This window comes from Psammomys obesus, unplaced genomic scaffold (assembly GCF_907164565.1).
Source record: "Psammomys obesus unplaced genomic scaffold, mPsaObe1.curated_primary_1811, whole genome shotgun sequence".
Classification (NCBI taxonomy): Eukaryota; Metazoa; Chordata; class Mammalia; order Rodentia; family Muridae; genus Psammomys; species Psammomys obesus.
This window is the reverse complement of record NW_026589999.1, coordinates 54-25,667: the sequence shown is the minus strand read 5'-3', so window position 1 is coordinate 25,667 and position 25,614 is coordinate 54. Positions and strand designations below refer to the sequence as shown.

General features: G+C 52.1%; 1 protein-coding gene across 2 annotated transcripts; it reads left to right on the top strand.

Annotated features, from left to right (window-relative positions):
* Positions 1-942: 942 nt before the first annotated feature.
* Flna (filamin A) lies at positions 943-23,620 on the top strand. Of its 2 annotated transcripts, XM_055605520.1 has the most exons (47): positions 943-1,419; positions 4,251-4,499; positions 4,605-4,702; positions 4,791-4,938; positions 5,528-5,646; positions 5,728-5,805; positions 5,900-6,062; positions 6,147-6,347; positions 6,909-7,046; positions 7,127-7,250; positions 7,378-7,514; positions 7,615-7,808; positions 8,009-8,122; positions 8,214-8,357; positions 9,292-9,415; positions 9,516-9,676; positions 9,760-9,850; positions 9,939-10,108; positions 10,270-10,387; positions 10,510-10,772; positions 11,149-11,746; positions 11,835-12,008; positions 12,092-12,254; positions 12,334-12,494; positions 12,588-12,758; positions 13,081-13,204; positions 13,290-13,446; positions 14,047-14,236; positions 14,395-14,418; positions 16,620-16,867; positions 16,977-17,072; positions 17,188-17,290; positions 17,375-17,515; positions 17,804-17,932; positions 18,127-18,300; positions 18,388-18,549; positions 18,779-18,982; positions 19,062-19,214; positions 19,324-19,446; positions 19,535-19,801; positions 19,957-20,094; positions 20,309-20,424; positions 20,951-21,083; positions 21,764-21,940; positions 22,076-22,294; positions 22,379-22,582; positions 23,117-23,620. In XM_055605520.1, the coding sequence occupies exons 1-47, from the start codon at positions 1,047-1,049 to the stop codon at positions 23,302-23,304; spliced, it is 7,944 nt and encodes a 2,647-aa protein (XP_055461495.1). In that variant the 5' UTR covers positions 943-1,046; the 3' UTR covers positions 23,305-23,620. The 2 variants fall into 2 exon arrangements, with proteins under 2 accessions (XP_055461495.1, XP_055461496.1); XM_055605521.1 differs by lacking the exon at positions 14,395-14,418.
* Positions 23,621-25,614: the final 1,994 nt, after the last annotated feature.

The window sequence follows — 25,614 nt, the reverse complement described above, 5'->3', positions numbered from 1 at the left end:
CTGCCAGATGAGAGCTCTCCCCCAGAACTACTCAGGGCTCAAGGTAGTGAGTCAGACAGGCACAAGATGTACCCATCTACCCGCTTCACACAGCGGGAACCTTCTGATTGTGCCCATTGGCATGCCCTGGGCCTTTGGAAGGCTGCTTCGTCCTGGAGTGCTGGCAGTCTCCCGGCCCAGTGCCCGCCCCATTTCCTCCCGGATGGAACTAGGGGCCAGAGAGGAAGACGGTGGGAATGGGCTAGTAAAGGTGCTCAGGCCAGGGCCATGGAGACTTGGAAGACAAGCAGAGATTGGTGGGAAGGGCAGAGGTCTGCGAGTGGCTACATTGGGTGATGAGAGCCTTGGAGGGCAGCCATTTCATGGCACGTAGGAGCACAAAGACCTCACAGTAGCGCCAGGGGCTATGGTCGGCTTCGCTCTCAGTATTGGACTGTTCGCATTGCAGTGGACCAGGCTGCACTTGGGAAGAATGGGTTAGAGGAATAAAGATAAAGGAGGAGGGTGGAGGATCAGGAGGAGTCTAAGTGATTTAGGGACCCTATTGGCTCCACCCTCTTGTAGGGATGTTAGGGAAAGAAAGTCCCTTGTAAGGGTGTGCCAGCTGGACTTGATCAGTCCTGTGACAGAACTGCTCAGCCCTTCCTAGATCTGAGGTCCGTTTCTTGTAGTACTGTAGCAGTTATTGCAGGATCTCCTTGTGCTCTCTGGGGCTCAAAGACCCTCCCTGAAGCAGGAGAGCTGGGTCGCTTTAGGTGGAGCGCAGCAGTGGGGGCGGGGGAGGGGGAGGGGCGACTTTGTGGGGGCATTCCAACGGAGGGGGGCGGCGTGGAGCTCAAGTGGCCCAGACGCCCCACCCGTAGGCTCCGCCCCAAGGAAACCTTGCTTCTGGCTCCACCCTTCGTCCGCATTTTAAAGGGCTCGCTCTTCCCACAGCGCGACTTCTGTTCTGTGCCTTTAACTCGCGGAAGTGCCTTCGGCTTTAATTAAAGGGCCGTCCCCTCGCTGAGGCTGCAGCACCGCCCCTCCGCGCCTCGCGCCTCAAAATGAGTAGCTCTCACTCCCGCTCCGGCCAGAGCGCGGCGGGCGCGGCTCCTGGAGGCGGTATCGATACGCGGGACGCTGAGATGCCGGCTACCGAAAAAGACCTAGCGGAGGATGCACCATGGAAGAAGATCCAGCAGAACACATTTACCCGCTGGTGCAATGAGCACCTTAAGTGCGTGAGCAAGCGCATCGCCAATCTGCAGACGGACCTGAGCGATGGGTTGCGGCTTATCGCGCTGCTCGAGGTACTCAGCCAGAAGAAGATGCACCGCAAGCACAACCAACGACCCACTTTCCGTCAGATGCAGCTCGAAAATGTGTCGGTGGCTCTTGAGTTCCTGGACCGTGAGAGCATCAAGCTCGTGTCCATAGGTGAGGGCGTGGGCCACACTGGGGCACCGAGAGGGTGCGGGCGTGGTCACCACACATTTTCTCTCCCTTTCCCCTAAAGGCCTCCTCCTGGTTCTCCTCCCTAGCTGCCGAAAAACCAAGGGTACCCCTGGGCCCCTTGGCTGCCTTGCTCCCCGAGGTTCTCGAGAACAAAGGCAAGCAGGCTGGCCTGGCGAACATGCGAACCGCTACGCGCCCCCGCCCGCTTTGCCCTGCTGGCCTGCTCCCAGTCTGAGCTCACATCCTCTGTAGGCCGCGCCCCCATCACTGCAGCAGTGGTGGGACAGGCACAGACTAGGCCCCAGAGAGCCACACCCCATCCCTAGGATGTCCATGCTTTTCCACTACAACAGCAATTCTGAAAGGACTCTTCTAGTCTTTGGATGCCTGTGCAGTTCTAAAGTGGAGGTTGCAGCTGTGGCTCCTGTTATGTAGGACTCCCGCAGCTTCTTGCCGTGGAACATGCTCCCTCATTGGAGATGGTTCAAATCCCCAGTTTATGTTTGTTTGAGAACTTGGAGGTGGTGGCAAAGGGATGTATTGTTGGCAAAACTGCAACCCAGGTGTATTGTGTGTGGTAACTGAAGGCACTTGGACATCTGGTGGTAGTGTGCTTGGTTGCTAGCTTTGCTGTCTATCATCAATCAAACTCCTGCTTTGTCTTTCTGCATCTAAAATGCAGAGACTGGTTGAAAAGTGCTCCAGTGTACACTGGGTTTACTGCTAGCCCAGTGCCCCATGTCATTGAACTGGAGAGATTGACACAGTGGTATTGCCTCTTGCAGGATCCTTTTCTCAAAGTAGGGGCTGCACATGGACAGGCACTAGAATTGGTAACTTGGGAATGTGAAACGGTGAGAGTAAAAGAATGCACTCTTTCTTAAAACCCTTTCCCTAATAGAAAGGCTTCTCTGCTATTCTTATGACTTAGGAATGGTACATGCTAGCTAAACCAGTGAAGCATCAAGATTCTCCTGGCCCCTCAGTAGTTTTCAAGTGCTGAATTCTTTCTTTGGAATGTTCATAGAGGCATGCCAGTGGATGTATGGAGGCCCACCCCTACTCCCAGCCTCAGTCTAGCCAGCTGAGTCATTTCTGAGTCTTGAGGCAGGGGCAACCGGATGTGGGGAAGCAGGCCACACCCCAGCTCTTTGGGGTGTTTCCTCCCGCCTTCTTTCTCCCCTCCTTCTTCTGAGCTGTCTGGAGCAGGCCTAGTTCCCAGAGCTTTGCCATATAAGGCAAAAAAATGTTGGAAAGCAGCAGTGATTAGAAGAGGGAGGGGGCCAGCTGGCCCAGGGGCTGGGGATAGGGGGTGGGATGGGGCGGGGCCATCTAACCAGGCTGCCTCTCAACCCTGGGCCATGGAGGAGGCTGTAGCAGGCATAGCCCGCCTAATCAGACCAGGGAAGGGACCAGCTATACCTTCCTGGGATGACTGTGGGTCTGTGTTTGCTCATCCCCTTTGGTCTCCTTGGGGACTCTTGTGCTGGACCTATGAATTAGGGCAGGGCCCTGGTGTCCGTGGTCTTCTTTGAACTTCCTTCTCTATCCTCTCACCATTTTAGGACAATGAAAAAAAATCCATGAAGGGCCAGGACCTGTTTGAGAATGTGAATGGTAACTGCTTTCAGAGGCTTAGGTGGTAGTCTTCTAGGTGCTGTCTCACTGGACTGGGATACCATCTGCCCTAGATGGCCCTCCCAGTGGTATTCTTCTAGTTTTCATGACCCTCCCCCATTGACTCACTAGATAAACATTCTCTGATTACAGGGAAGGCCTGAAGGGTTTCCAAAGATGAGCTGGAGAAAATGCTACCCACCATAAGCTATACACCCTTGAGGAGGTTATGGCCCAGAGGTGGCCTTGGGTGGGGTTGAGAGGGGTTGCCATGGTGATGGGTGTTCATGGTGCCCGCCCTAACCACTTCCCTTGTGGTAAGCCTGGTGGCTGCCCAAGACCTAGCCCGTTAGGTGGCAAATAGGCTGGGTGGTGAGTAGCAGCTGAGCAGGTTGTGCTAAAGCATCAGGACTTGAGGACACCACCCAAGGTCTCTGCAACAGGGGCTCCTAAGTGGCCCAGCCCCACCCTACTCTTCCTTTTCCTCCTTCAGCTGGGCAATGGGGGCTGTCACCCCAGAAGTTTCCTATAAGCCTCAGGACTAAACATAGTTCCTTTGACTTGTGCCCCCTTCCCCACCTTGTGCCATGTCCTGACTCGTATCTTGGTGGGAGACAAGGAAGTATTGAAGGGTGGGTCTTATAGCCTTTTTCACAAGGATCCTTGCCAACACCTCCACTTCCCCTGCCTCATCCCCCACCCTGGAGCAGCAGTTGTATTTCCTAATACTCTTTGCCAACCTAGCCTTCCTCTTCTTTGGTTCCAGCCCAGCTTGAGGTCAGGGGCCCTGTTTCTAGGCCAGTTAGGGCTGGGCCACTTCTCCCAGTTTCCATAGATACCAAGAGGAGGTAGGGGCAGGTCTTGATCTTAGCAGCTGGAAAGTATTCATCTCACTTGCTCTTCCACCCTCCTTTTGGGCCTTGTGGTTTTTGGCAGGGTCCTCCTTATTGCATTGTCATCATGTGTCTATGGGTGCCCCCCCCAACAAAGTCTCTTTTATCACTAAACACACCAAATGTTTCCTTGTACCCTTTTAGAGGCCCTGGGCATAGAGTGCTTGATCCACTTTCCACCCCTAGCTGGGAGGGGCTTCTGTCACTTAATTGATTTGCTCTGCTGCCTATCCAGGTCCTTCCTCACTAGCCTTGATGAGGGAAAACCCTAACTGCTCAGTGCTGTCACCCCTCTTCTCACAGACAGCAAGGCCATTGTGGATGGGAATCTGAAGCTGATCTTAGGCCTCATCTGGACCCTGATCCTGCACTACTCCATCTCGATGCCCATGTGGGATGAGGAGGAGGATGAGGAGGCCAAGAAGCAAACACCCAAGCAGAGGCTCCTAGGCTGGATTCAGAACAAGCTGCCACAGCTGCCCATTACCAACTTCAGTCGGGACTGGCAGAGTGGCCGGGCCCTGGGTGCTCTTGTTGATAGCTGTGCCCCAGGTGAGGAGCGCAGACATGGGAGATCTTGGGCTAAGGCTGTCTGGTCAACCTAGAAAGTAGTGCTATAGCCCCTAAACTTACAACATGGCCTTTTTTCTGTTGTAGGCCTGTGTCCTGACTGGGACTCCTGGGATGCTAGTAAGCCTGTGAACAATGCACGGGAAGCCATGCAGCAGGCTGATGACTGGCTAGGCATTCCTCAGGTATGCTCCCTGGCAGGCCCCTGCAGCTAAAGGGTACTTAGTCACAATAAGGAGAGGCCTAATGGCTCTTGTCTTCTGTCTGTGACAGGTGATCACCCCAGAGGAAATTGTGGATCCCAATGTAGATGAACATTCAGTTATGACCTACCTGTCTCAGTTTCCAAAGGCCAAGCTGAAGCCAGGGGCTCCTCTTCGGCCCAAACTGAACCCAAAGAAAGCCCGAGCCTATGGGCCAGGTGAGGGGCCCTGGCCAGTGAAATTCTGGGGGCCTGAGCACTTATATGTGGCTCATGGGACAGTATTCTGTTTCAACTTGTGTCCTAAGAGAGGTTTTGGGTCATGGCAGCAGGTCAATAAAATAATCATTCTTGAGGAACCTGAATGGATCAGGGTTGGTCAGAAATGGTGCCTTGACAAGGGAATACCATTAAGTTCCTTAAGTTTTACTGGCTTGTTTGAAGGAGGACCCAGCATATTGCTATTCTATAATTAGAAATGAAACAGTCAGGATCATGCATGTGCAAGGGGTTGGGAAACTCGTGCAGCAAACCAGACTGTTTCAGAAAACAGGCATGGGCCTGTCCTCATGGCAAGAGCACACAGCTGGGTTCTGAGGCCAGGCTCAATGTTGGGTTTACAGTTACACTAAACAAACCTACCCGATTGGATTGTGTCTAGCTTGGGGAGGGGCACTGAGCCTGTAGAGGGATAGGGTCTCTCATTCTGTGTCCCTATTACTGCTTTAGTGTCTGGGAAACAGAGTATAGAGGTGTGAAGATGTGGCTCTAACAGCTGGTCTGTGGCTCACTCATTTTCTCCTGACAGGCATTGAGCCTACAGGCAATATGGTAAAGAAGAGAGCAGAATTCACTGTGGAGACTCGAAGTGCTGGCCAGGGAGAGGTACTGGTGTACGTGGAGGACCCAGCTGGACACCAGGAAGAGGTAGGGTTATCCATTGGCAGGGCAGGATCCAGCTGTGGACCCTTTTGGAAGGGATGCTCTTAACAATCTTTCCTATTACAGGCGAAAGTTATTGCCAATAATGACAAGAACCGTACTTTCTCTGTCTGGTATGTCCCTGAAGTGACGGGGACTCATAAGGTGAGTCATTGCCTGAGAAGGAGGCTAGTAGCCAATGGTTATTTGGTGGAGGGTCCCTTACCTCCCCCTCACAGTCTTCTCCTCCTGGGAATAGGTGACTGTGCTCTTTGCTGGCCAACATATTGCCAAGAGTCCCTTTGAGGTGTATGTGGACAAGTCACAGGGTGATGCCAGCAAAGTGACTGCCCAGGGCCCTGGTCTGGAGCCCAGTGGCAACATCGCCAACAAGACTACCTACTTTGAGATCTTCACTGCAGGTGAGGGGAGGCAGCCAAGGCCAAGCCAGCCATTGGGGGAGAGTTGTGCTGGAGTTCCAGAGCTAACTTTGTGTCTTGGGACAGGAGCTGGCACAGGCAAGGTGGACGTTGTCATCCAGGACCCTACAGGACAGAAAGGCACAGTGGAACCTCAGCTGGAGGCCAGGGGTGACAGCACCTATCGCTGTAGCTACCAGCCCACCATGGAGGGTGTCCACACAGTACATGTCACCTTTGCCGGTGTTCCCATCCCTCGCAGCCCCTACACTATCACTGTTGGCCAAGGTAGGCCTGGCCATGGATGCTTCCTCTACTGTGGTGCTGTGGCCTGGGCCTCTTGGGAGAGGAGCAGGCAACTGGGATTGTCCTCCTGAAGACCCTGTTTGGGAGCCCCAGTCTCTGAGCTTCCACTGTCTAGGCAAGCACTATCTTTCCTTTCCCATGCTGGGACCCTTCTTGCTCCTCTTTCTTTTCTTATCCCTCTCTATCTCCTCCATGCTTTTACCTTCGGAAGAGCTTGCTCCGGCTGTCTAGAAACCTGCTGCTCTCTACTCTGCCCACAGGGTCAACGGTACTTGGATCTCTCTTTTTCTTGGTGGGAGGGCTGGGCGGAGGTTATTGGGGCTGGTGTCGAGCAGGTGGGAAAGAGTCTGCCATTTCCATGTTTGGGTTGCAGATTCTAGGGTCATGGCCCATTTTAGTTCTTTCTTGCATGTGCTTCACCAGCCTGTTGTGCCAAACTCTAAGGAACCCCCCAATCCCAATGGCCTGGCTCTGTGGGTAGCAGGGGAGGAGATACCACTCAGTCCCAGTTCCCAGCAATTGAGCTGGCCTATTTGCCCACAGCCTGTAACCCAGCTGCTTGCCGGGCTGTTGGTAGAGGACTCCAGCCTAAGGGTGTGCGAGTGAAGGAGACAGCCGACTTCAAGGTGTACACAAAGGGCGCTGGCAGCGGGGAGCTAAAGGTCACTGTAAAAGGCCCCAGTAAGTTTTTCTGGTGGGGTGGTGGGTGATGGGCCTCAAGTCATGGTTGGACAGGCCTGAGTTCTTCCTTGTCTTTGCAGAGGGCGAGGAGCGTGTAAAGCAGAAAGACCTAGGGGATGGAGTATATGGCTTTGAATATTACCCCACAATCCCTGGCACGTACACGGTCACTATCACATGGGGTGGCCAGAACATTGGTCGCAGGTAAGCTCCCTCCACTACTTGCCATGTTCTGAGCCCTACCATCTTCCCTGTCTGGTGAGGGGCCAGTGGCTGTTTGGTATAGGGCAGTGCCTCTTGGTGCTTACCACTGTGGTGCTCTTGCTTGCAGTCCCTTTGAGGTGAAGGTAGGCACTGAATGTGGCAATCAGAAGGTGCGGGCCTGGGGCCCCGGGCTGGAAGGCGGCGTTGTTGGCAAATCAGCAGATTTTGTAGTAGAGGCCATTGGTGATGATGTGGGCACCTTGGGTAAGTTGGAGGCTTCAGAGTGGGTGCTTGGACTAGAGGGTGGCAAGGGCAGCCTCTCCCCAGGCACCAGGGAACCAATAGGACTGATGGCTGTTGTCAGGTTTCTCTGTGGAAGGTCCATCCCAGGCCAAGATTGAATGTGACGACAAGGGTGATGGCTCCTGTGATGTGCGCTACTGGCCCCAGGAGGCTGGCGAGTATGCTGTTCATGTGCTGTGTAACAGCGAGGACATTCGTCTCAGTCCTTTCATGGCTGACATCCGTGAGGCACCCCAGGATTTTCACCCAGACAGGGTAAAGGGCATACAACACTGACCTGAACCTTGGCTTTCTGCTTTTGCTTGGGAAGGTGGTGGTCATGATCCCATCTTGTCAGCAAGGCTGAGGTCATGAGCCTAGCACCCTGTTCCTAAGTAAGAAACTGTTACTTACTTCCCTGCCTGATTTTCGTAGCCTTACCTTGGTCTTCTGGGATTGGATTGGTTTCTTATTAGGTGAAGGCACGTGGGCCTGGACTGGAGAAGACTGGTGTGGCTGTCAACAAACCAGCAGAGTTCACAGTTGACGCCAAGCATGCTGGGAAGGCCCCTCTCCGAGTTCAAGTCCAGGTGGGATGCATACCCATGTTCAGGGCAGGACTGATTGGCCCCTAAGCCTAGGTGCTGACCAGCAGACTGCTTGCTTTTGTGTGCCTTACAGGACAATGAGGGCTGCCCTGTGGAGGCGACAGTCAAAGACAATGGCAATGGCACTTACAGCTGCTCTTATGTGCCCAGAAAGCCAGTGAAGCATACAGCCATGGTTTCTTGGGGAGGTGTCAGCATCCCCAACAGTCCCTTCCGGGTAAGCCAGCCCATGGACTGTTATCCCATCTCCCCAGAGCCCCTTTGTTCCTGTAGCAGTTTTAACTAGACCAAGCTTGCATATCAAGTTATCCGGTTTACACTGGACTTGACTTTTAGCATATTCAGAGTAGTTGGCAGCCATAACCACAGTGTAGGATATTATCACCCCCAAAGAAATTCCTATCTCACACACTCCTCTTTCTTTGGCCTTTGATAACCACTGATCTATGCATTTGCCTTTTCTGGGCCTTTCATATAGATGTAATTATGTATACATTATATATATATATATATATATATATATATATATATATATATATATATATTACACACACACAGTGTGACCTTTTTAGTGTGTGATTTTTTTTCTTTTGTTTTGAGACAGGCTCTCACCAGTAGATCAAGTTGGCCTAGAACTCACTTTGTAGACCAGGCTGTGCTTGAACTCAGAGATCCATCTGCCTCTGCCTCCCAAGTGCTGGGATTAAAGTTATGTGCCACCATGCTCATTCTATTACTTTTTGTTTGGTTTCTTTTGCCGAGTGTCATGTGATGTTTTTGTTTGTTTGTTTGTTTTTTTTTTTTAACATTGTAGTATTTCAATTCTTCATACCTTTTTATGCCTGAATAATTTTTCCATTCCATTGTGTGGATGGAAAGCACTATGTCTATTTTGCAGATATTTAAGGTGTTATTTTTGGGTTATGTGAATAGCTCTGGTAGGACCATTTGGGTAGTTGTGTGGACCTAGGTTTTCAAAATTCTCTAGGAGTAGAATTATAGTATCATGTGCTTACCTTTACCTGTTTGAGGATCTTCCAGTTGTTCCAAAGCAGCAGCAATATTTGACAGCTACTACTGTCTACCAGCAGTAGCTGAGGAAGCCTCTCACAAGCTTGTCATGTCTTTTCACTTGTCCTTATACCTTATAGGTGAATGTGGGAGCTGGGAGCCACCCAAACAAAGTCAAAGTGTATGGTCCAGGAGTGGCCAAGACTGGACTCAAGGCCCATGAACCCACCTACTTTACTGTGGATTGTACAGAGGCTGGCCAGGGTAAGGCCTAGCAGGCCTAGCATTGAATGGGAGGACAGGTGGATAGGCTGTCTCCACAAAGTTCCAGCCAGCCTCTTCTTACCCCACTTCTCAACCACAGGAGATGTCAGCATTGGTATCAAATGTGCTCCTGGAGTAGTAGGCCCCACTGAGGCTGATATTGACTTTGATATAATCCGTAATGACAATGACACCTTCACTGTGAAATACACACCCTGTGGGGCTGGCAGCTATACCATCATGGTCCTTTTTGCCGATCAGGTAGGTATTACTGCTCTCAGTCCCTAGACTGCTAAGTTTTGCGGTGCTGCTATCCTTAGCTCTTTTCTTCTCATCATTTATAGGCCACACCCACCAGCCCCATCAGAGTCAAAGTGGAACCTTCTCATGATGCCAACAAGGTGAAGGCTGAGGGTCCTGGCCTAAGTCGCACTGGTAAGGATGAATGTTCTGTAGAAGGTTGAATGGAACCAAGGATAGGGAGCAAAAAGTAGAATGCCTCTATTTTGTTATACTTCCTCAGGTGTTGAGCTTGGCAAACCTACCCATTTCACGGTCAATGCTAAAAATGCTGGGAAAGGCAAGCTGGATGTCCAGTTCTCAGGACTGGCTAAGGGAGATGCCGTTCGAGATGTGGACATCACTGACCACCATGATAATACCTACACAGTCAAGTACACTCCTGTGCAGCAGGTAGCTATCTGTACCGCAGCCTGTATATGGTGGGCTAGGTAGGCTTCTCTAGGGGGTTTCTAATTTCTCACTTGGGGGGCTGATGAGCAAGCTGGACAGCTGTAGGCCAAAGATACTGGGGTACTGATTAGTAAACCGCTATACTTCTATACCCACTTCAGGGCCCAGTAGGTGTCAGTGTCACTTATGGAGGAGATCACATACCTAAGAGTCCATTTTCAGTGGGAATATCTCTAAGCTTGGATCTCAGCAAGATCAAGGTGTCTGGCCTTGGTGACAGTAAGTAGTTGTAATACTTGTCATTGCCATTGAGGGTCACTCACTCCTATCTAGTTAAGTCTTTCTTGGGGCTGCATAATTGATGTTTGATTTTTTTTTCTCTGCTTTCATCATTACAACAGAAGTGGAGGTTGGCAAAGATCAGGAGTTTACAGTGAAGTCAAAGGGTGCAGGTGGTCAAGGCAAAGTAGCATCCAAGATTGTAAGTCCTTCAGGTGCAGTCGTGCCCTGCAAGGTGGAGCCAGGCCTGGGAGCTGACAACAGTGTAGTACGCTTTGTACCCCGCGAAGAGGGGCCCTATGAGGTGGAAGTGACCTATGATGGTGTGCCTGTGCCTGGTAGTCCTTTTCCATTGGAAGCTGTGGCTCCCACCAAACCTAGCAAGGTAATTGGGTTTGGGAGGCTATAAGGGGAGGGCCCTTCTTCCTTTTTTGTTGTTTTTTTGAGACAGGGTTTCTCTGTGTGGCCTTGGTTGTCCTGGACTCGCTTTGTAGACCAGGCTGGCCTTGAACTCACAGAGATCTGCCTGCCTTAGCCTTCCTGAGTGCTGGGACCACAATTGGCCCATCTTCCTTTCTGAAGGCATCCTATCTTCTCCAGTTTTGTCCTGACCCTTTGTCATTTCATTTATGATTGATGGGTGGATGACCCATTAGGCAACTTACTCCTTTCATGTTTTTATGTGAGGAGGAAAGGTAGGGCAAAAGGAGACAGATGAAAAGTTGGGGTGGTAGCTGCTTCTGACTTCCTCCTTCCCTCAGGTGAAGGCGTTTGGACCAGGGCTACAGGGGGGCAATGCAGGCTCCCCTGCCCGCTTCACCATTGATACAAAGGGTGCTGGTACTGGTGGCCTGGGCCTGACAGTGGAAGGCCCCTGCGAAGCACAGCTTGAGTGTCTGGACAACGGTGATGGCACATGCTCTGTGTCTTATGTGCCCACTGAGCCTGGGGACTACAACATCAACATCCTTTTTGCTGACACCCATATTCCTGGATCGCCATTCAAGGCCCATGTGGTTCCTTGTTTTGATGCATCCAAGGTGAAGTGCTCAGGCCCTGGGCTGGAGCGGGCTACTGCTGGTGAGGTAGGGCAGTTTCAAGTGGACTGCTCAAGTGCTGGCAGTGCTGAGTTGACGATTGAGATCTGCTCTGAGGCAGGACTGCCAGCTGAAGTATACATTCAGGACCATGGTGATGGCACACACACTATTACCTATATTCCTCTCTGTCCTGGGGCTTATACTGTTACCATCAAGTATGGCGGCCAGCCTGTACCCAACTTCCCTAGCAAGCTGCAAGTGGAGCCTGCTGTGGATACCTCAGGTGTACAGTGCTATGGGCCTGGAATTGAGGGTCAAGGTAAGAAGACCTTCTGTAGGGGGGAGGGTAGCAGTTATAGAGTGCAAAGAGTCCTATAACCACAGCTTCCTCACCATGTCCTTTCCAGGTGTTTTCCGAGAGGCAACCACTGAGTTTAGTGTGGATGCCCGGGCTCTTACACAGACTGGAGGGCCACATGTCAAGGCCCGTGTGGCCAACCCCTCAGGCAACCTGACAGAGACCTTTGTGCAAGACTGTGGTGATGGCACATACAAAGTGGAATACACTCCATATGAGGAAGGTATGAATGTGCTGGGGACACCTTAGTCAGAGCAGGGAGTAAGTGGAGAAGCCCACTTCTTCCTGACCTGCCCTGCCCTCCAGGAGTACACTCGGTGGATGTGACATATGATGGCAGCCCTGTGCCCAGCAGCCCCTTCCAAGTGCCTGTCACAGAGGGCTGTGACCCCTCCCGGGTACGTGTTCATGGGCCAGGCATCCAAAGTGGTACCACCAACAAACCCAACAAGTTCACAGTGGAGACTAGGTAAGTGAGGCACTGAGGAGGCAAGGGCAGTCAATGGCTTAGGAACCCCAGGTAATGACAGACTGTCTGTTTGGACTAGGGGAGCTGGCACAGGTGGACTGGGCTTGGCTGTTGAGGGACCCTCAGAGGCCAAGATGTCATGCATGGATAATAAAGATGGCAGCTGCTCGGTAGAATACATCCCTTATGAAGCTGGAACCTATAGCCTTAATGTCACTTATGGTGGTCACCAAGTTCCAGGTGAGGAGACAATGACAGGATAGAACTAAGACTGCTTGCTAATATCCACAGTGTCTTACAGAGCTACTACCATCCTTCTGCATCAACCCGTAGGTAGTCCCTTCAAGGTCCCTGTGCATGATGTGACAGATGCATCTAAAGTCAAGTGTTCAGGGCCTGGCCTCAGCCCAGGCATGGTTCGTGCCAACCTCCCTCAGTCCTTTCAGGTGGACACAAGCAAGGCTGGAGTTGCCCCACTGCAGGTCAAAGTGCAGGGCCCCAAAGGTGAGAATTCACATACCTGGGAACAGGGAGCTATGGAGGCATCATTTTTTTTAGGCCCAGCATGCCTAAAAATGGGCTAGAACAGATGGTGGAACCCCAGAGAAGGACTTGGCCACTGAATAGATGTGGCAAGAGGGAGGGCCTAAGGAAGGACTTGGATACATGTTTTATACTACAGGGTCTTGGGGTCATTCCTAGAATTGGGTAGTTAAGGACCTGATAAGGTCTAGGCTTCGGGCTCAGTCTTAGTCCTCCAATGAGATGGGTTGGGGAGTGGGTATAAAGAGCTAACCTAAGGTTCTGTTCTTGGGATGGGGGCTAGGCCTGGTGGAGCCAGTGGATGTAGTAGACAATGCCGATGGTACTCAGACTGTCAACTATGTACCCAGCCGAGAAGGGTCCTATAGCATTTCTGTGCTATATGGGGAAGAAGAAGTGCCACGGAGGTAAGAAGCAGGGTACACTGTGAATACTGGGGGCAGGCTGGGTACTGAAACTTTTCTGATGGTTCATAACACCCTGATCTCATAGCCCCTTCAAGGTCAAGGTGCTGCCCACTCATGATGCCAGTAAGGTGAAGGCCAGTGGACCTGGACTCAATACCACTGGTGTGCCTGCCAGCCTGCCTGTGGAGTTCACCATTGATGCCAAGGATGCTGGGGAGGGTCTGTTGGCTGTCCAGATTACGGTGAGCTTGCTGGCTTCCTGGGCTGTACTGCAACTCCAGGAACAGGGAGGAGAGGCAGGGAACCAGGCCGGAGCAGCTGGGGTTGAAGGCTACAGCTGGCAGGCAGCTCAGTTTTGCTAACTAGTCTGCCTGTAGCTGTATTCTAAGGGCAGGGCCTCTGCTTCTGGTCTGCTGATGTAACTACATTAGGATATGTAACAGTTTTCTCCCAAATTGAAAGGAACAAGCTTTCCTTTCAAATACATATGCATTGCTATTGAGCATGGTACCAAAGCCTGTAGTACTTCAGATTCCACACATGCAATATTCTCACAGGACAGGTATAATGTTGTAACACTGAGATCTTTCACTAAGCTACTAGTGCCCCTAGGATAGGCCCAGGGCTGAGGCTGGACACCAAACTGCTCTCTGGTAGTATCTCTGTCATGTCAGTGCTGGATGTTTGGGGTCTTCCATTCCAGACTCTGCCATAGGCAGGCAGCTGCTGTGACCAGGGGGGTTGAGAGGCCCAGAAGCTACTTGGTGTTCCATGGAAGGCCTGAGATAATTTAGGCCTTGTTGGGCTTGGACCAACCTCCTCCCCTGTGCTTTGCCACACAGGACCCTGAAGGCAAGCCCAAGAAGACACACATCCAAGATAACCATGATGGGACATATACAGTGGCTTATGTACCAGATGTGACAGGCCGGTACACAATCCTCATCAAGTATGGTGGTGATGAGATCCCCTTTTCCCCATACCGTGTCCGGGCTGTGCCCACTGGGGATGCCAGCAAGTGCACAGTCACAGGTGAGCCAGCCCACCATCAGCCATGGTGGCGCTCGGCACGGGGCTTGGGTGTGCCTGTGTGCAAGGGCTCGCTGCTTGGGGCGGCGTGTGGGAGTGGGGGCCGCCCCCTTGAGTGACTCACCTGACCTTTCTCCTTGCTCTCTGCCCTCTCACCTCAGTGTCAATCGGAGGTCACGGGCTAGGTAAGCTGCTTGCTGGGGCCACTCCCAATGCCCCTCCTGCCCAGAGAGGCAGTTTCCTTTCCTCTTCATTGCTAATTCATTCCCAGGACAGTTCCAGCTGCAGCTCTAGGCGAGGACAGAGTTGGGGAGGCTGTGCAGACAAGGCCATGGGCTGGAGGGACAGGGCCCAGGGAGGTTTCTGGAACTAAGCATGAGTGCTCTGGTTCTCCCCTCTCTGGGCCTCCATTTCCCCATCTGAGAACTTGGGTTGCAGCTGAGAGCTTGGGGTGAAGTGTATCCTAGGAGGCACCTCACTAGGGACTTTGGGGGTCTGGGGATCTTGGCACCCCAGAGAAGCACCTGGGGATGGGCAGCAGGTGCTTCCTTCTCACAAGGGCTCCTGCATGGGCTCAGGGGACAAGGTGGTTTCCTGTACCCAGTAGGAGTCTCTAGCCCTCGCCAGATCCACAGACTTCCATCCCTGCCTCCCAGGGGCCTCTGTGTCCTGGGCTGGGGGCGGTGCATGAGTGGGTGGTGCTGGCTGGTGGTGCAGTAGTGCCAGTTTTAATTGCTTGGGTGGCCAGCATGGCGGGGCCTGGCCCAGCCTCAGAGCTCCAAAGTGCATTCTGCAACCCAGCTCCTTCTTTCCTTCTCCTCCCATTCCCTCAGCAGTGACGTTATTTAGACAGTCCCTATTACACAGGTTTGTCTGCTCCAAGACAGAGACACTCCAGGGATACCGATATGAGGCTACAACTACTTACCTGTCAGCCAGGCACTTGGGCAGATAGCCAAGGACGGCGTTATAAGATAGTTAGATTTTTGTGGCACAAGCTAGATTGCTTTGTTAGAATAGTCCATGGGATTCGAGATAGCATATATGTGTGCATAGGGCAGAATAGGCCAACAAGTGGCCTCGATTTTCTAGACCATTATCTATGGAATGGCGGCAGGGAGCTCAGCCAGGGAACTTCAGTCATCTTTGGGCAATCCAGAAGGTTATCTTGGGCCAGATCAGTGGCCATTGGGACATTAAGTAGTAGCTCAATTAACAAGTGTTTTGAGGATGCTCTGGTTAAGGCTTGCTGATCACCTGGAGCCTGGGTACAGGAATGAAGAATCAAGTAGCTTTCAGAAGAGGGCCCAAATAATTAGCTAGATGATACAGGCCAGGAATGCAGGAAGCTCAGAGGGCAGCATGGGTAGCAGGCAGCCAGATCTATAGCTAAAGATGCTATCTGAGTCTCATGTATCTTGGTCTACTGTGAGACCAAGTTCAATGAGGGTGGGGCTTGGTGGTAGGATGGCAAAGGGTCCCCTTAAACTTGGCCCTAAAGTAGATTTGGTGCTCCTAGCTGCTTTCCTTGTGGGAGGCTGGGCTGCAGGGGTGCTCTTGCTGCCAGGCCTTACAACCCACAGCTCCCAAGCGTCCACAGCTGAGCCCCAGATCATAACGTCACTGTCCTTTCTCTCTCCTCGGGCACTATGGGGCCCTAGAGGCTGCTTAGATGTTCTACCCTTGCAACCCTGAAGTGGTGGCTTGGACCCTCTGCCCCCTCTTTCTTGGGTGCCTCTACTGCTTTGCCAAGCCTGCTGTGATGCACTGCCTGGGTGCTAACCGTGCTGCTTGCTCTTGCCTGTGCCAGGCTGTGCTGGGCTACCTCTCACTGCAAGCCTCTGGTTGAGCAAGCATTCTCAGTTGTCAGGAAACTCCAGTTTCACCTTCAGGCCTGGGGGGCGGGTAGGGAAGAAAGTGTCACATCCCCCACACTGCTGCAGGACTTCGCCTCACTGCGTCCACACATAACACTGGAGCCCAGGGCTAGGCCACAGGGGCGCAAGTAGCCATGGGCCTGCCTAGTCAGAGTGCTGGTATTTTGTCAGCATAGGCCATGGTACCAGCTGAGGCTGAGTTGACAGAGGAGGTGGCAGTAAATGCTTGTGCTGGGATAGGATGGTCCTTTATTTTTCTTCCCAGGTACCTGGGTACCACCTGTTGGGCCTCTCTCGTAAAGGGGCTTGAGGTGGTCAGGAGAATCCTTCCTGCCTTCTGAGAAACCACTCACCATCGTAGCTTGGGGTGTGGGTTGGGCTAGAGGTTGGGGCTGGCTGTGCTTGGTTGTAGCAATAAGAGGCCTGGGGGGATGGCATGCTGATGGGAGTAGCCCAAATGCCAGGCTTACCTGCTGGCTCCCCTCTGGGGACCCACTCTGCCCTCCCAGGTGCTGGCATTGGCCCCACCATCCAGATTGGGGAGGAGACAGTGATTACTGTGGACACAAAAGCAGCAGGCAAAGGCAAGGTGACTTGCACTGTGTGCACGCCTGATGGCTCCGAGGTAGATGTGGACGTGGTGGAGAATGAGGATGGTACCTTTGACATCTTCTACACAGCCCCTCAGCCGGGCAAATATGTCATCTGTGTGCGCTTCGGAGGCGAGCATGTGCCCAACAGCCCCTTCCAAGTTACAGTGAGAAGGGGCCAAGGACGGGTGGGCAGGGAGATCTGGGAAAATCCTAACCTGTCCTTCCAGGTCCCTTTGTGACAACAGTCTCCAGCTCTCTCACTTTGACCTGCAGGCTTTGGCTGGGGACCAACCAACAGTGCAGACCCCGCTACGGCCTCAGCAGCTGGCACCACAGTATACCTATCCTCAGGGTAACCAGCAAACCTGGGTAAGGCTTGGCCTGGTCTATTATTCAATTTGCCTAATCCATAGGGACACTTGTGGCCCTGTTCTACCATATGTGCAGAGAAGCCACTCACCTGATTCTTCTCTCTCTATTGCAGATCCCAGAGAGGCCTGTGGTGGGCGTTAATGGTCTAGATGTAACCAGTCTGAGGCCCTTTGATCTTGTCATTCCTTTCACCATCAAGAAGGGCGAGATCACTGGTGAGTTGAGGGCTGGAAAGGAGCTTGGAAACAGTGATGCCAGGTGTTCCAATATGTCCTGACCTCAAAACCGCTGCTCTATAGGGGAAGTTCGGATGCCCTCAGGGAAGGTGGCCCAGCCTTCCATCACTGACAACAAGGATGGTACTGTTACTGTGCGCTACTCACCCAGTGAAGCTGGCCTGCATGAAATGGACATCCGCTATGACAATATGCACATCCCAGGTGGGCCCACTGCCTCTTGCCTGTCCCATCCCATTCCCCTATTTCTACGTCTTGGAAAGAACAGGCAGGGGTGGGGTTTTAAGTGGTAGACTGCTGGCCTAGCATGCATGAGGCTCTGGATAAACTAGTATCATGGCACATGCCTGTAATCCTAGCACTGGAGGATCGGGAATTCAAGGTTATCCTTAGCTTCATAGTGAGTTCAAAGCTGCCAGATATACCCTATTTCAAAAACAAAAAGATATGAATGAGACTGATATTCCATGTAGCTTTTTATTCTGTCCTCAGGAAGCCCTCTACAGTTCTATGTGGATTATGTAAACTGTGGCCACGTCACTGCTTATGGTCCTGGCCTTACCCACGGAGTGGTCAACAAACCTGCCACCTTCACTGTCAACACCAAGGATGCAGGAGAGGGTAAGGAAAAGCTCTAGGCTTAACCTATACAAATTGTCCTCCATTGGCTGAGGGCTGGGTGTGGGAAATTATCCTAAGTGGAGTTCTCTACCTTATCTTCCTGCCTCTGCTCACCTGTGAAGTCACCTCACCCATGAAGGCCTAGCAATGTGTCCTTGGGCACAGTTCTCACTCTTACCTGTGATACTTTTCAGGGGGCTTGTCTCTGGCCATCGAGGGTCCATCTAAAGCAGAAATCAGCTGCACTGACAACCAGGATGGAACGTGCAGTGTCTCTTACCTGCCTGTGCTGCCTGGTGACTATAGCATTCTAGTCAAGTACAATGATCAGCACATCCCAGGCAGCCCCTTCACTGCCAGAGTCACAGGTAGGGAGCATTAGGAGTATTGACACGAACAGGTGGTAGGGTCTTGGGGCTGCATCTATAGTAGCTGATGGCTTGTACCCTTACCAGGTGACGATTCCATGCGTATGTCCCACCTAAAGGTGGGTTCTGCTGCTGATATCCCCATCAACATCTCAGAAACAGACCTCAGCCTACTCACAGCCACTGTGGTGCCACCCTCAGGCCGAGAGGAGCCCTGTCTACTGAAACGGTTGCGAAATGGCCACGTGGGTAAGAGGTCAAGTGGCAGCAAGAATTTCAGGGAAGGAGAGAGAAGCCAGGTGTGGTGATTGCCTATAATCCCAATACCTGGGAGGTTGAAGGCAGGAGAATCAGGGGAACCAATCATTGGTTACATTGTGAGTTAAAGCCACCTTAGCCTGTGGTATCCTGTCTTCAATGAGAAAAAGGAAGGAAGCTGTGGGACCACACCTTGTTGATGGCCCTGTCCTTTGCCTAGGGATTTCCTTCGTGCCCAAGGAGACAGGAGAGCACCTGGTACATGTGAAGAAGAATGGCCAGCATGTGGCAAGCAGTCCCATCCCAGTAGTGATCAGCCAGTCGGAGATAGGTGATGCCAGCCGTGTGAGGGTCTCTGGTCAAGGCCTCCATGAAGGCCATACCTTTGAGCCTGCAGAGTTTATTATTGACACCAGAGATGCAGGTAAACAGTGGTGGCCTGCTAGCTGGGGCAATACAGCTTCACTTGGCATCCTGACTTACAGCTGTTATTTATTTCTCAGGCTACGGTGGGCTCAGTCTGTCCATTGAAGGCCCTAGCAAGGTAGACATCAACACAGAGGACCTGGAGGATGGTACATGCAGGGTCACCTATTGTCCCACAGAGCCTGGAAACTACATCATAAACATCAAATTCGCTGACCAGCATGTGCCTGGTGAGGGCAGCAGCTACACCCTTTCCCTGTGCTTTGGCAGCATTCCTGGACACACCCCAGAGCCTACCTGTAACCTGTGCAGCATATGGACTATACTTTTTTCCTACAGGAAGTCCCTTTTCTGTGAAGGTGACAGGTGAGGGCCGGGTGAAAGAGAGCATCACACGTAGGCGACGTGCCCCTTCCGTGGCCAATGTTGGCAGCCATTGTGACCTCAGCCTGAAGATTCCTGGTAGGGAAAAGATCAGGAGGGTTCCCGGAGCAACCCTATGCCCAAGTAGAGACAGGACCCTGTTCACCAAGTTATTTCCTACTTGTAGAAATTAACATCCAAGATATGACAGCCCAGGTGACCAGCCCATCAGGCAAGACCCATGAGGCAGAGATTGTAGAAGGAGAGAACCATACTTACTGTATCCGATTTGTGCCTGCTGAGATGGGAATGCATACAGTCAGTGTCAAGTACAAGGGCCAGCATGTGCCTGGGAGTCCCTTCCAGTTCACCGTGGGGCCTCTCGGGGAAGGGGGTGCTCACAAGGTCCGTGCTGGAGGCCCTGGCCTGGAGAGAGCTGAAGCTGGAGTGCCGGGTAGGTGTACTTGTCCAATTCTTGCTATTCTCTGTGGGCCTATTTGGGTGTTTGGAGGAAGTAGCCAGCAGGCGTGTTGATCTTGGCTTTGCTTAGAGTTGGATGAGACTGGGAACCTGTCCACTGTTTCATGAGCACACACTGCTTTCCTACAGCGGAGTTCAGCATTTGGACTAGGGAAGCTGGTGCTGGAGGTCTGGCCATTGCTGTTGAGGGCCCCAGCAAGGCTGAGATCTCTTTCGAGGATCGCAAGGATGGCTCCTGTGGCGTTGCCTACGTAGTTCAGGAGCCAGGTATTGAAAACAAAGATGGGTAGGGTAGGGGGAGGTAGGACCTGAGTGTGGGTGTATTGAACCCAGGTGGTAAAGTCTCTACTTGGCTCTTGTTCTCCATCTTGAGATTCCAGGGACATTCAAGCTGGCTGTGGAAGGCAAGGGGCCTTTATTAAGCTAGCCTTTGGTGATATGTGACACCCCCTGTATAGCCTTATGTTTTCTTCTTTTGCAGGTGACTATGAGGTCTCAGTCAAGTTCAACGAGGAACACATACCTGATAGTCCCTTCGTGGTGCCTGTGGCTTCTCCGTCTGGTGACGCCCGCCGCCTTACTGTTTCTAGTCTTCAGGTGAGGCACTGAGAGAAACTGCCCACCTGGGGCTCCTGGGCCCGGCCAGACCAGAGTCACCATGGCAAGCAGGCCTCGGCCATGAGCTGATTGGCCTACCTAGAAACAATTCTGGGTGCCAGGCTTCTGCTCTGGCTGGGTACAGCCCACGCTTAGGGTTGGCAGGAAGTGCCCTGCCCACCGCGTGGAGTTTTTCTCGTGTCTCAGGTCTAAAGGCTTTGAACAGAAGCCTGTGCCCATTGAGCACCAGGGCTGAGGTTTAAAGAGGGACAGCCTGTTAGCGCTGAGTGCTATGTACAAGGTGGGGCCACCTTCCCTTTCCGCTACCTGGGTGTATGATTGGAGAAGATGTCTAGGGGCTAGGAAGATGTGGGTGTGCTTGTGGCTTACTGGCTTCACAGATCAATGGCTCTCCCTCTTTAAACCATGTTGGATACCAGATGGGTAAGTGACCCTGTGGGTCTCCTGCTCTCCCATTTGCCCTGGCTCTAGCCTTCTTGTCTAACCACATCTGCTGTGCTTCCAGGAGTCAGGGTTAAAAGTCAACCAGCCAGCCTCTTTTGCAGTCAGCCTGAATGGGGCCAAAGGGGCAATTGATGCCAAGGTGCACAGCCCCTCAGGAGCTCTGGAGGAGTGCTATGTCACAGAGATTGACCAAGGTGAGGCTCTATCTTTGTCTAGTCACCCAACCATTTGACCTAGTTGACTAGAATCAGGCTGAGTGTATACAAGACAAGTAATGATTCTGTAAGCAATCAAAACTGGGCTCCTCAGCTAAGAAACCCTTTGCAGATTGGCAAGCATCCATGAAGATATGGCTTTTAGCATGGCCACTAGGAAGAACACCTTGTGGCAGTGCCATACATGAAAGAGATAGACAAAAACAGAGCCACAAACAGAGAGACAGACAGTCTACTTCAATGGCTAGAGGAATAGCAGTTCTATTGAAGCGTACTAGTTTCATGAGTTTTCCCCTCCCCCTAGGTCCATGATCTGAAGGAGATTCCTCCTCATCTCTAAGCATGCTGCTGCTAAGGCAGCATGGTATTAACAGTACACTGTCTAAGATGACAGAAAGGTGGACATTTTGCTTGTCAGGCCACCAAGACTCACCAGTAGACTGTTTAAGACTCTAGCCTTAGTCCCCAGGATGTATGTGATACTGAGGTGGGTACCAGCTGACAATTCTGGAAGCAGAGGGCTGTCCATGGAGCATCTGGGTTTCTGCTGGTGCCATGAAAAAAGAAGGGGATATTAGTACCAAAGCTGTTTCTTTCAGATACCGTTAGTTACATACAGAAAAGTATCTTAGGCACATAACATGTCCTTCTCATTTCAGATAAGTATGCTGTGCGTTTCATCCCACGAGAGAATGGCATCTACCTGATTGATGTCAAGTTCAATGGTACTCACATCCCTGGAAGCCCCTTCAAGATCCGAGTTGGGGAGCCTGGGCATGGAGGGGACCCAGGCTTAGTGTCCGCCTATGGAACAGGCCTAGAAGGTGGTGTCACAGGTAGGTTCATACAGCTTTGGGTGTGGACGCACAGCCCCAACAACCAGAGGCATGTGGAAATATCAAGGCTGTGCTGGGTGGCTGAAGGTAGGGAAGGCAGTGAGGGAAACTCTGCCTGAACTTCCATGCTCCCAGGGAGCCCAGCTGAGTTTATCGTGAACACAAGCAATGCTGGAGCTGGTGCTCTTTCGGTTACCATTGACGGCCCCTCCAAGGTGAAGATGGATTGTCAGGAGTGCCCTGAGGGCTACCGTGTCACCTATACCCCCATGGCACCTGGCAGCTACCTCATCTCCATCAAGTATGGTGGCCCCTATCATATTGCAGGAAGCCCCTTTAAAGCCAAAGTCACAGGTGAGCCTCATGCTAAGCTGTCAGTGCCTACCCAATGACTTGATGCTCCAGCCACTCCTCAGCCTCACCCATTCTGTCCTGTAGGTTCCCGTCTTGTTAGCAACCACAGCCTCCATGAGACATCATCTGTGTTTGTGGACTCCCTGAATAAAGTTGCTACTGTTCCCCAGCATGCGACCTCAGGCCCAGGTCCTGCTGACGTCAGCAAGATAGTAGCCAAAGGCCTGGGGCTGAACAAGGCTTATGTAGGCCAAAAGAGCAGCTTCACAGTAGACTGCAGCAAAGCAGGTGAGTATCCCTGGTTTGAGCTTCTGGAAGTACAGAGCCAGAAATAACAGGATGGTTAATGCGTGGGAAGTTCAGGAACTGCCTTTAGGGGTATATGGAGCTACTTTTATTTGCGCCTCCCTGCTTTCTCCTTATTGCCCCACAAGAAAATGTCCTAGAGCTGGGCTTGGAGAGATCGCTCAATGGTCAAGAGCACTGGCTGCTCTTCCAGAGATCCAGAGTTCATTTCCTAGCACCCATGTGGCAGCTCACAACTGCCTGTAACTCCAGTTCCAAGGGCTCTAACACCCTCACACAGACATGCAGGCAAAACACCAATGCACATGATATAATAAGAAAATGTCCTGGAGGAGCTGGAATTTATCCTCTGGTGGCCTGTTGAGTGGTGGGTGGTGAGGGTGGAGTATGTGAAGCTTGCTGGGGGAGGAAGCTTATTAATCAGGCAAGGTACAAGATGTGGAATAGGGAGAAGGGTTCAGAGTAATTATAGCCAAAGGAAGGCCTGTCAATGAGGCCTATTCCTTCCTACCTTAGGTAATAACATGCTGCTGGTGGGGGTGCATGGCCCGAGGACACCCTGTGAAGAGATCCTGGTGAAACACATGGGCAGCCGCCTCTACAGTGTCTCCTACCTGCTCAAGGACAAAGGGGAGTACACACTAGTGGTCAAGTGGGGTGATGAGCATATCCCAGGCAGTCCGTACCGCGTTATGGTACCCTGAGCCTGGCACCTATGCCAGCCAGAAGCTCCCATGGCAGAGAACATCCCTACACCTGTCCCACCCTCAAGAAGCCTGATTTTCCCTTCCTGAGCCCTGGACCCTCCCTCCCCTGGATCACTCTGGCCACTCTATTCACTGCAGTCGCCCCTGCCCTACGCTGTGTTCACCTGCCTCTTCTGGGCTTTCACTTGGGCAGAGGGAGCCATTTTGTGGCAGAGCATGTCTTCTTTGGTTCTGGGAGGGTGAAAGTCCTATGTACAATCACCTGCTAGTTCTCATTCCCAGCCAAGAGAAATAAAATTTTGCTTCCATTGTCCTATGAGTGTTCATAGCTTTCATGGAAGGAGTGATGAAAGCCAAACTGGCAAGGGTACCAACAAGGCAAAAGCATAGGGCCAACATAGGCTGTGAAATCTCTGTCTGTACTTGCTCCCTTCACAGAGAAGGGTATATGGTGTACCCATATAGGATCAAGTAGGCACAATGTGAGACATGATTCACTGCTAGCTAGTTGGTGATCCTTAGTAGTAATAAAGTCTTGTATCTCTGAAACACCACAAACATGATACCAGCCCTTTATTTTAAAGTTTTGTTTTATTGAGACAAAGTCTCACTATGGAGCCGTGGATGACCTGGAACTCACAGGGTGTCCATGAGGCAGGCTGGACTCAAACTCACAGAGATCCTCTGCTATCTGCCTCCCAAGTGCTGGGATTAAAGGGGTGAACCAGCAAGCCTAGCTTGCTATGAACCCCTTAAATAAGGCACCATTTTACAAATTCCCCTTCCCACAACAGGGTATGAATCTTGACCATCAGCGGAAGGGGGTGCCCACTCTGAGGGAAGCACAGTGCTGTGGTCCTAGGTATTCTTGATGGTCCTGTCCTAGGTCCTTGCCACAGTGCAGTGGGGAATCTCTTGATCCTCTGCTCAATAACTCCATCTACATACATCCCTTGTATGTAGATGCTGCTCAGTGTCCCTTCAGGCTAAAATTAAACAGTGCCCTAATTCGCAGCTCTTACTGAAACCTGAGGATGGCTGGGATATCTTCTTGAAACTGACTGTAGAACTTGACCCCTTGGCATGACCTCTCCTGGAACCCTGCCAGGCAGGACTTCAGAGGACTTGGACAAAGGCTAAACATTAAAGGGGATCACAAGGGGAAAAACGACTGGACAACTAAGTCAAAACTTTAGTCTCATGACTCTGGAAAGGTCTGAAACCCACTTCTACACTAATACCAGGTAGAAGCAGGTCTACCTGGGATCCTCAATTTCTGCATCTGAGGTTGGACAGTCATAGAAGACACTGCCCAGGAGACAGGCAGACACAACTAGATAAAGTCCTTCCTTTGGTCCATTGGTATTGTTGTTCAACAGCCAGGGTAGAGAGGAGGGCCTGACACTCCTGGAGTCTCCAGAAGCTGCCCACCTGAACAGGAGACAAAAGGTAGCCAAGGCAATTCCAAAGAGCAGAACGGGATGAGACGGCTTCCCCCTCTACATAGCTAGGACTCTGCACCCTGGGACAAACCCTGCCCCCAAATCACCCAGAGCCTCTTACTCCATCCTGGCACCAGTGCTGCCTACACAGACTCACCTTCACATCGTCTTCTCAAGTCAAGGCCTGGCACTGCCCAAGGCTGAGCTGGGTCAAGCCGGAGTCCTTGTCTCCTGGCCTCTGCATCATACTCGGGGGCTGAGACACGTGGGGCTGTAGAGGGGGCAGAAGATGCCTGACTGGTGATGGGGACAGGCTTCTGAGGATTCCTGGTAAGAGGCTCCAGGCAGTGAACTGGAAGATCTCTGGCCAGGGAGGCAAAAGGAAAAGAGACGGGTGCCCCATGCTGGCAGGGGGCCAGGCATATGACACCCACAAGTACGCCTACCATCCTCAACAGGGCCTTTTAAAAAGAATGAACTGTTTTATGTGTGTAAGTGTCTGCCTGTGTATATGTCTGTGCTGCACCACGTCCGTGCCTGCAGGAGCCAGGAGGAGGCATTGGATCGCCTGGGCCTAGAGTTCCACATGGTTGTGAGCCACCACAATACGGATGCTGGGAACCGACCAGTTCCAGGTCTTGGGGAAGAGAAGCAAGTGCTCTTCACCGCTGAGCCATCTCTCCAGCCCTGTGCCTACCATCCTGGACAGACCCACAGAAAACTCCTGGCCACACAGGAAATACAGGAGGCTCCAGAGGCTTCCAGGAGGAGGCAGGCCAGGCACACAGCTGTGGCCACCTCAGCTGACTCTGCATGTGGGTGTCTCAGCCAGGCCACATGGCCAGGAATCTGCAGTGGGGTGGAG

Excerpts from the sequence above, each read along its gene's own strand:
- Flna (XM_055605520.1), top strand. The coding sequence starts at position 1,047 with ATGAGTAGCTCTCACTCCCGCTCCGGCCAGAGCGCGGCGGGCGCGGCT. Across the intron at positions 4,500-4,604 it reads TGTTGATAGCTGTGCCCCAG|GCCTGTGTCCTGACTGGGAC; the intron begins GTGAGGAGCGCA and ends TTTCTGTTGTAG. Across the intron at positions 17,291-17,374 it reads CAAGAAGGGCGAGATCACTG|GGGAAGTTCGGATGCCCTCA; the intron begins GTGAGTTGAGGG and ends GCTGCTCTATAG.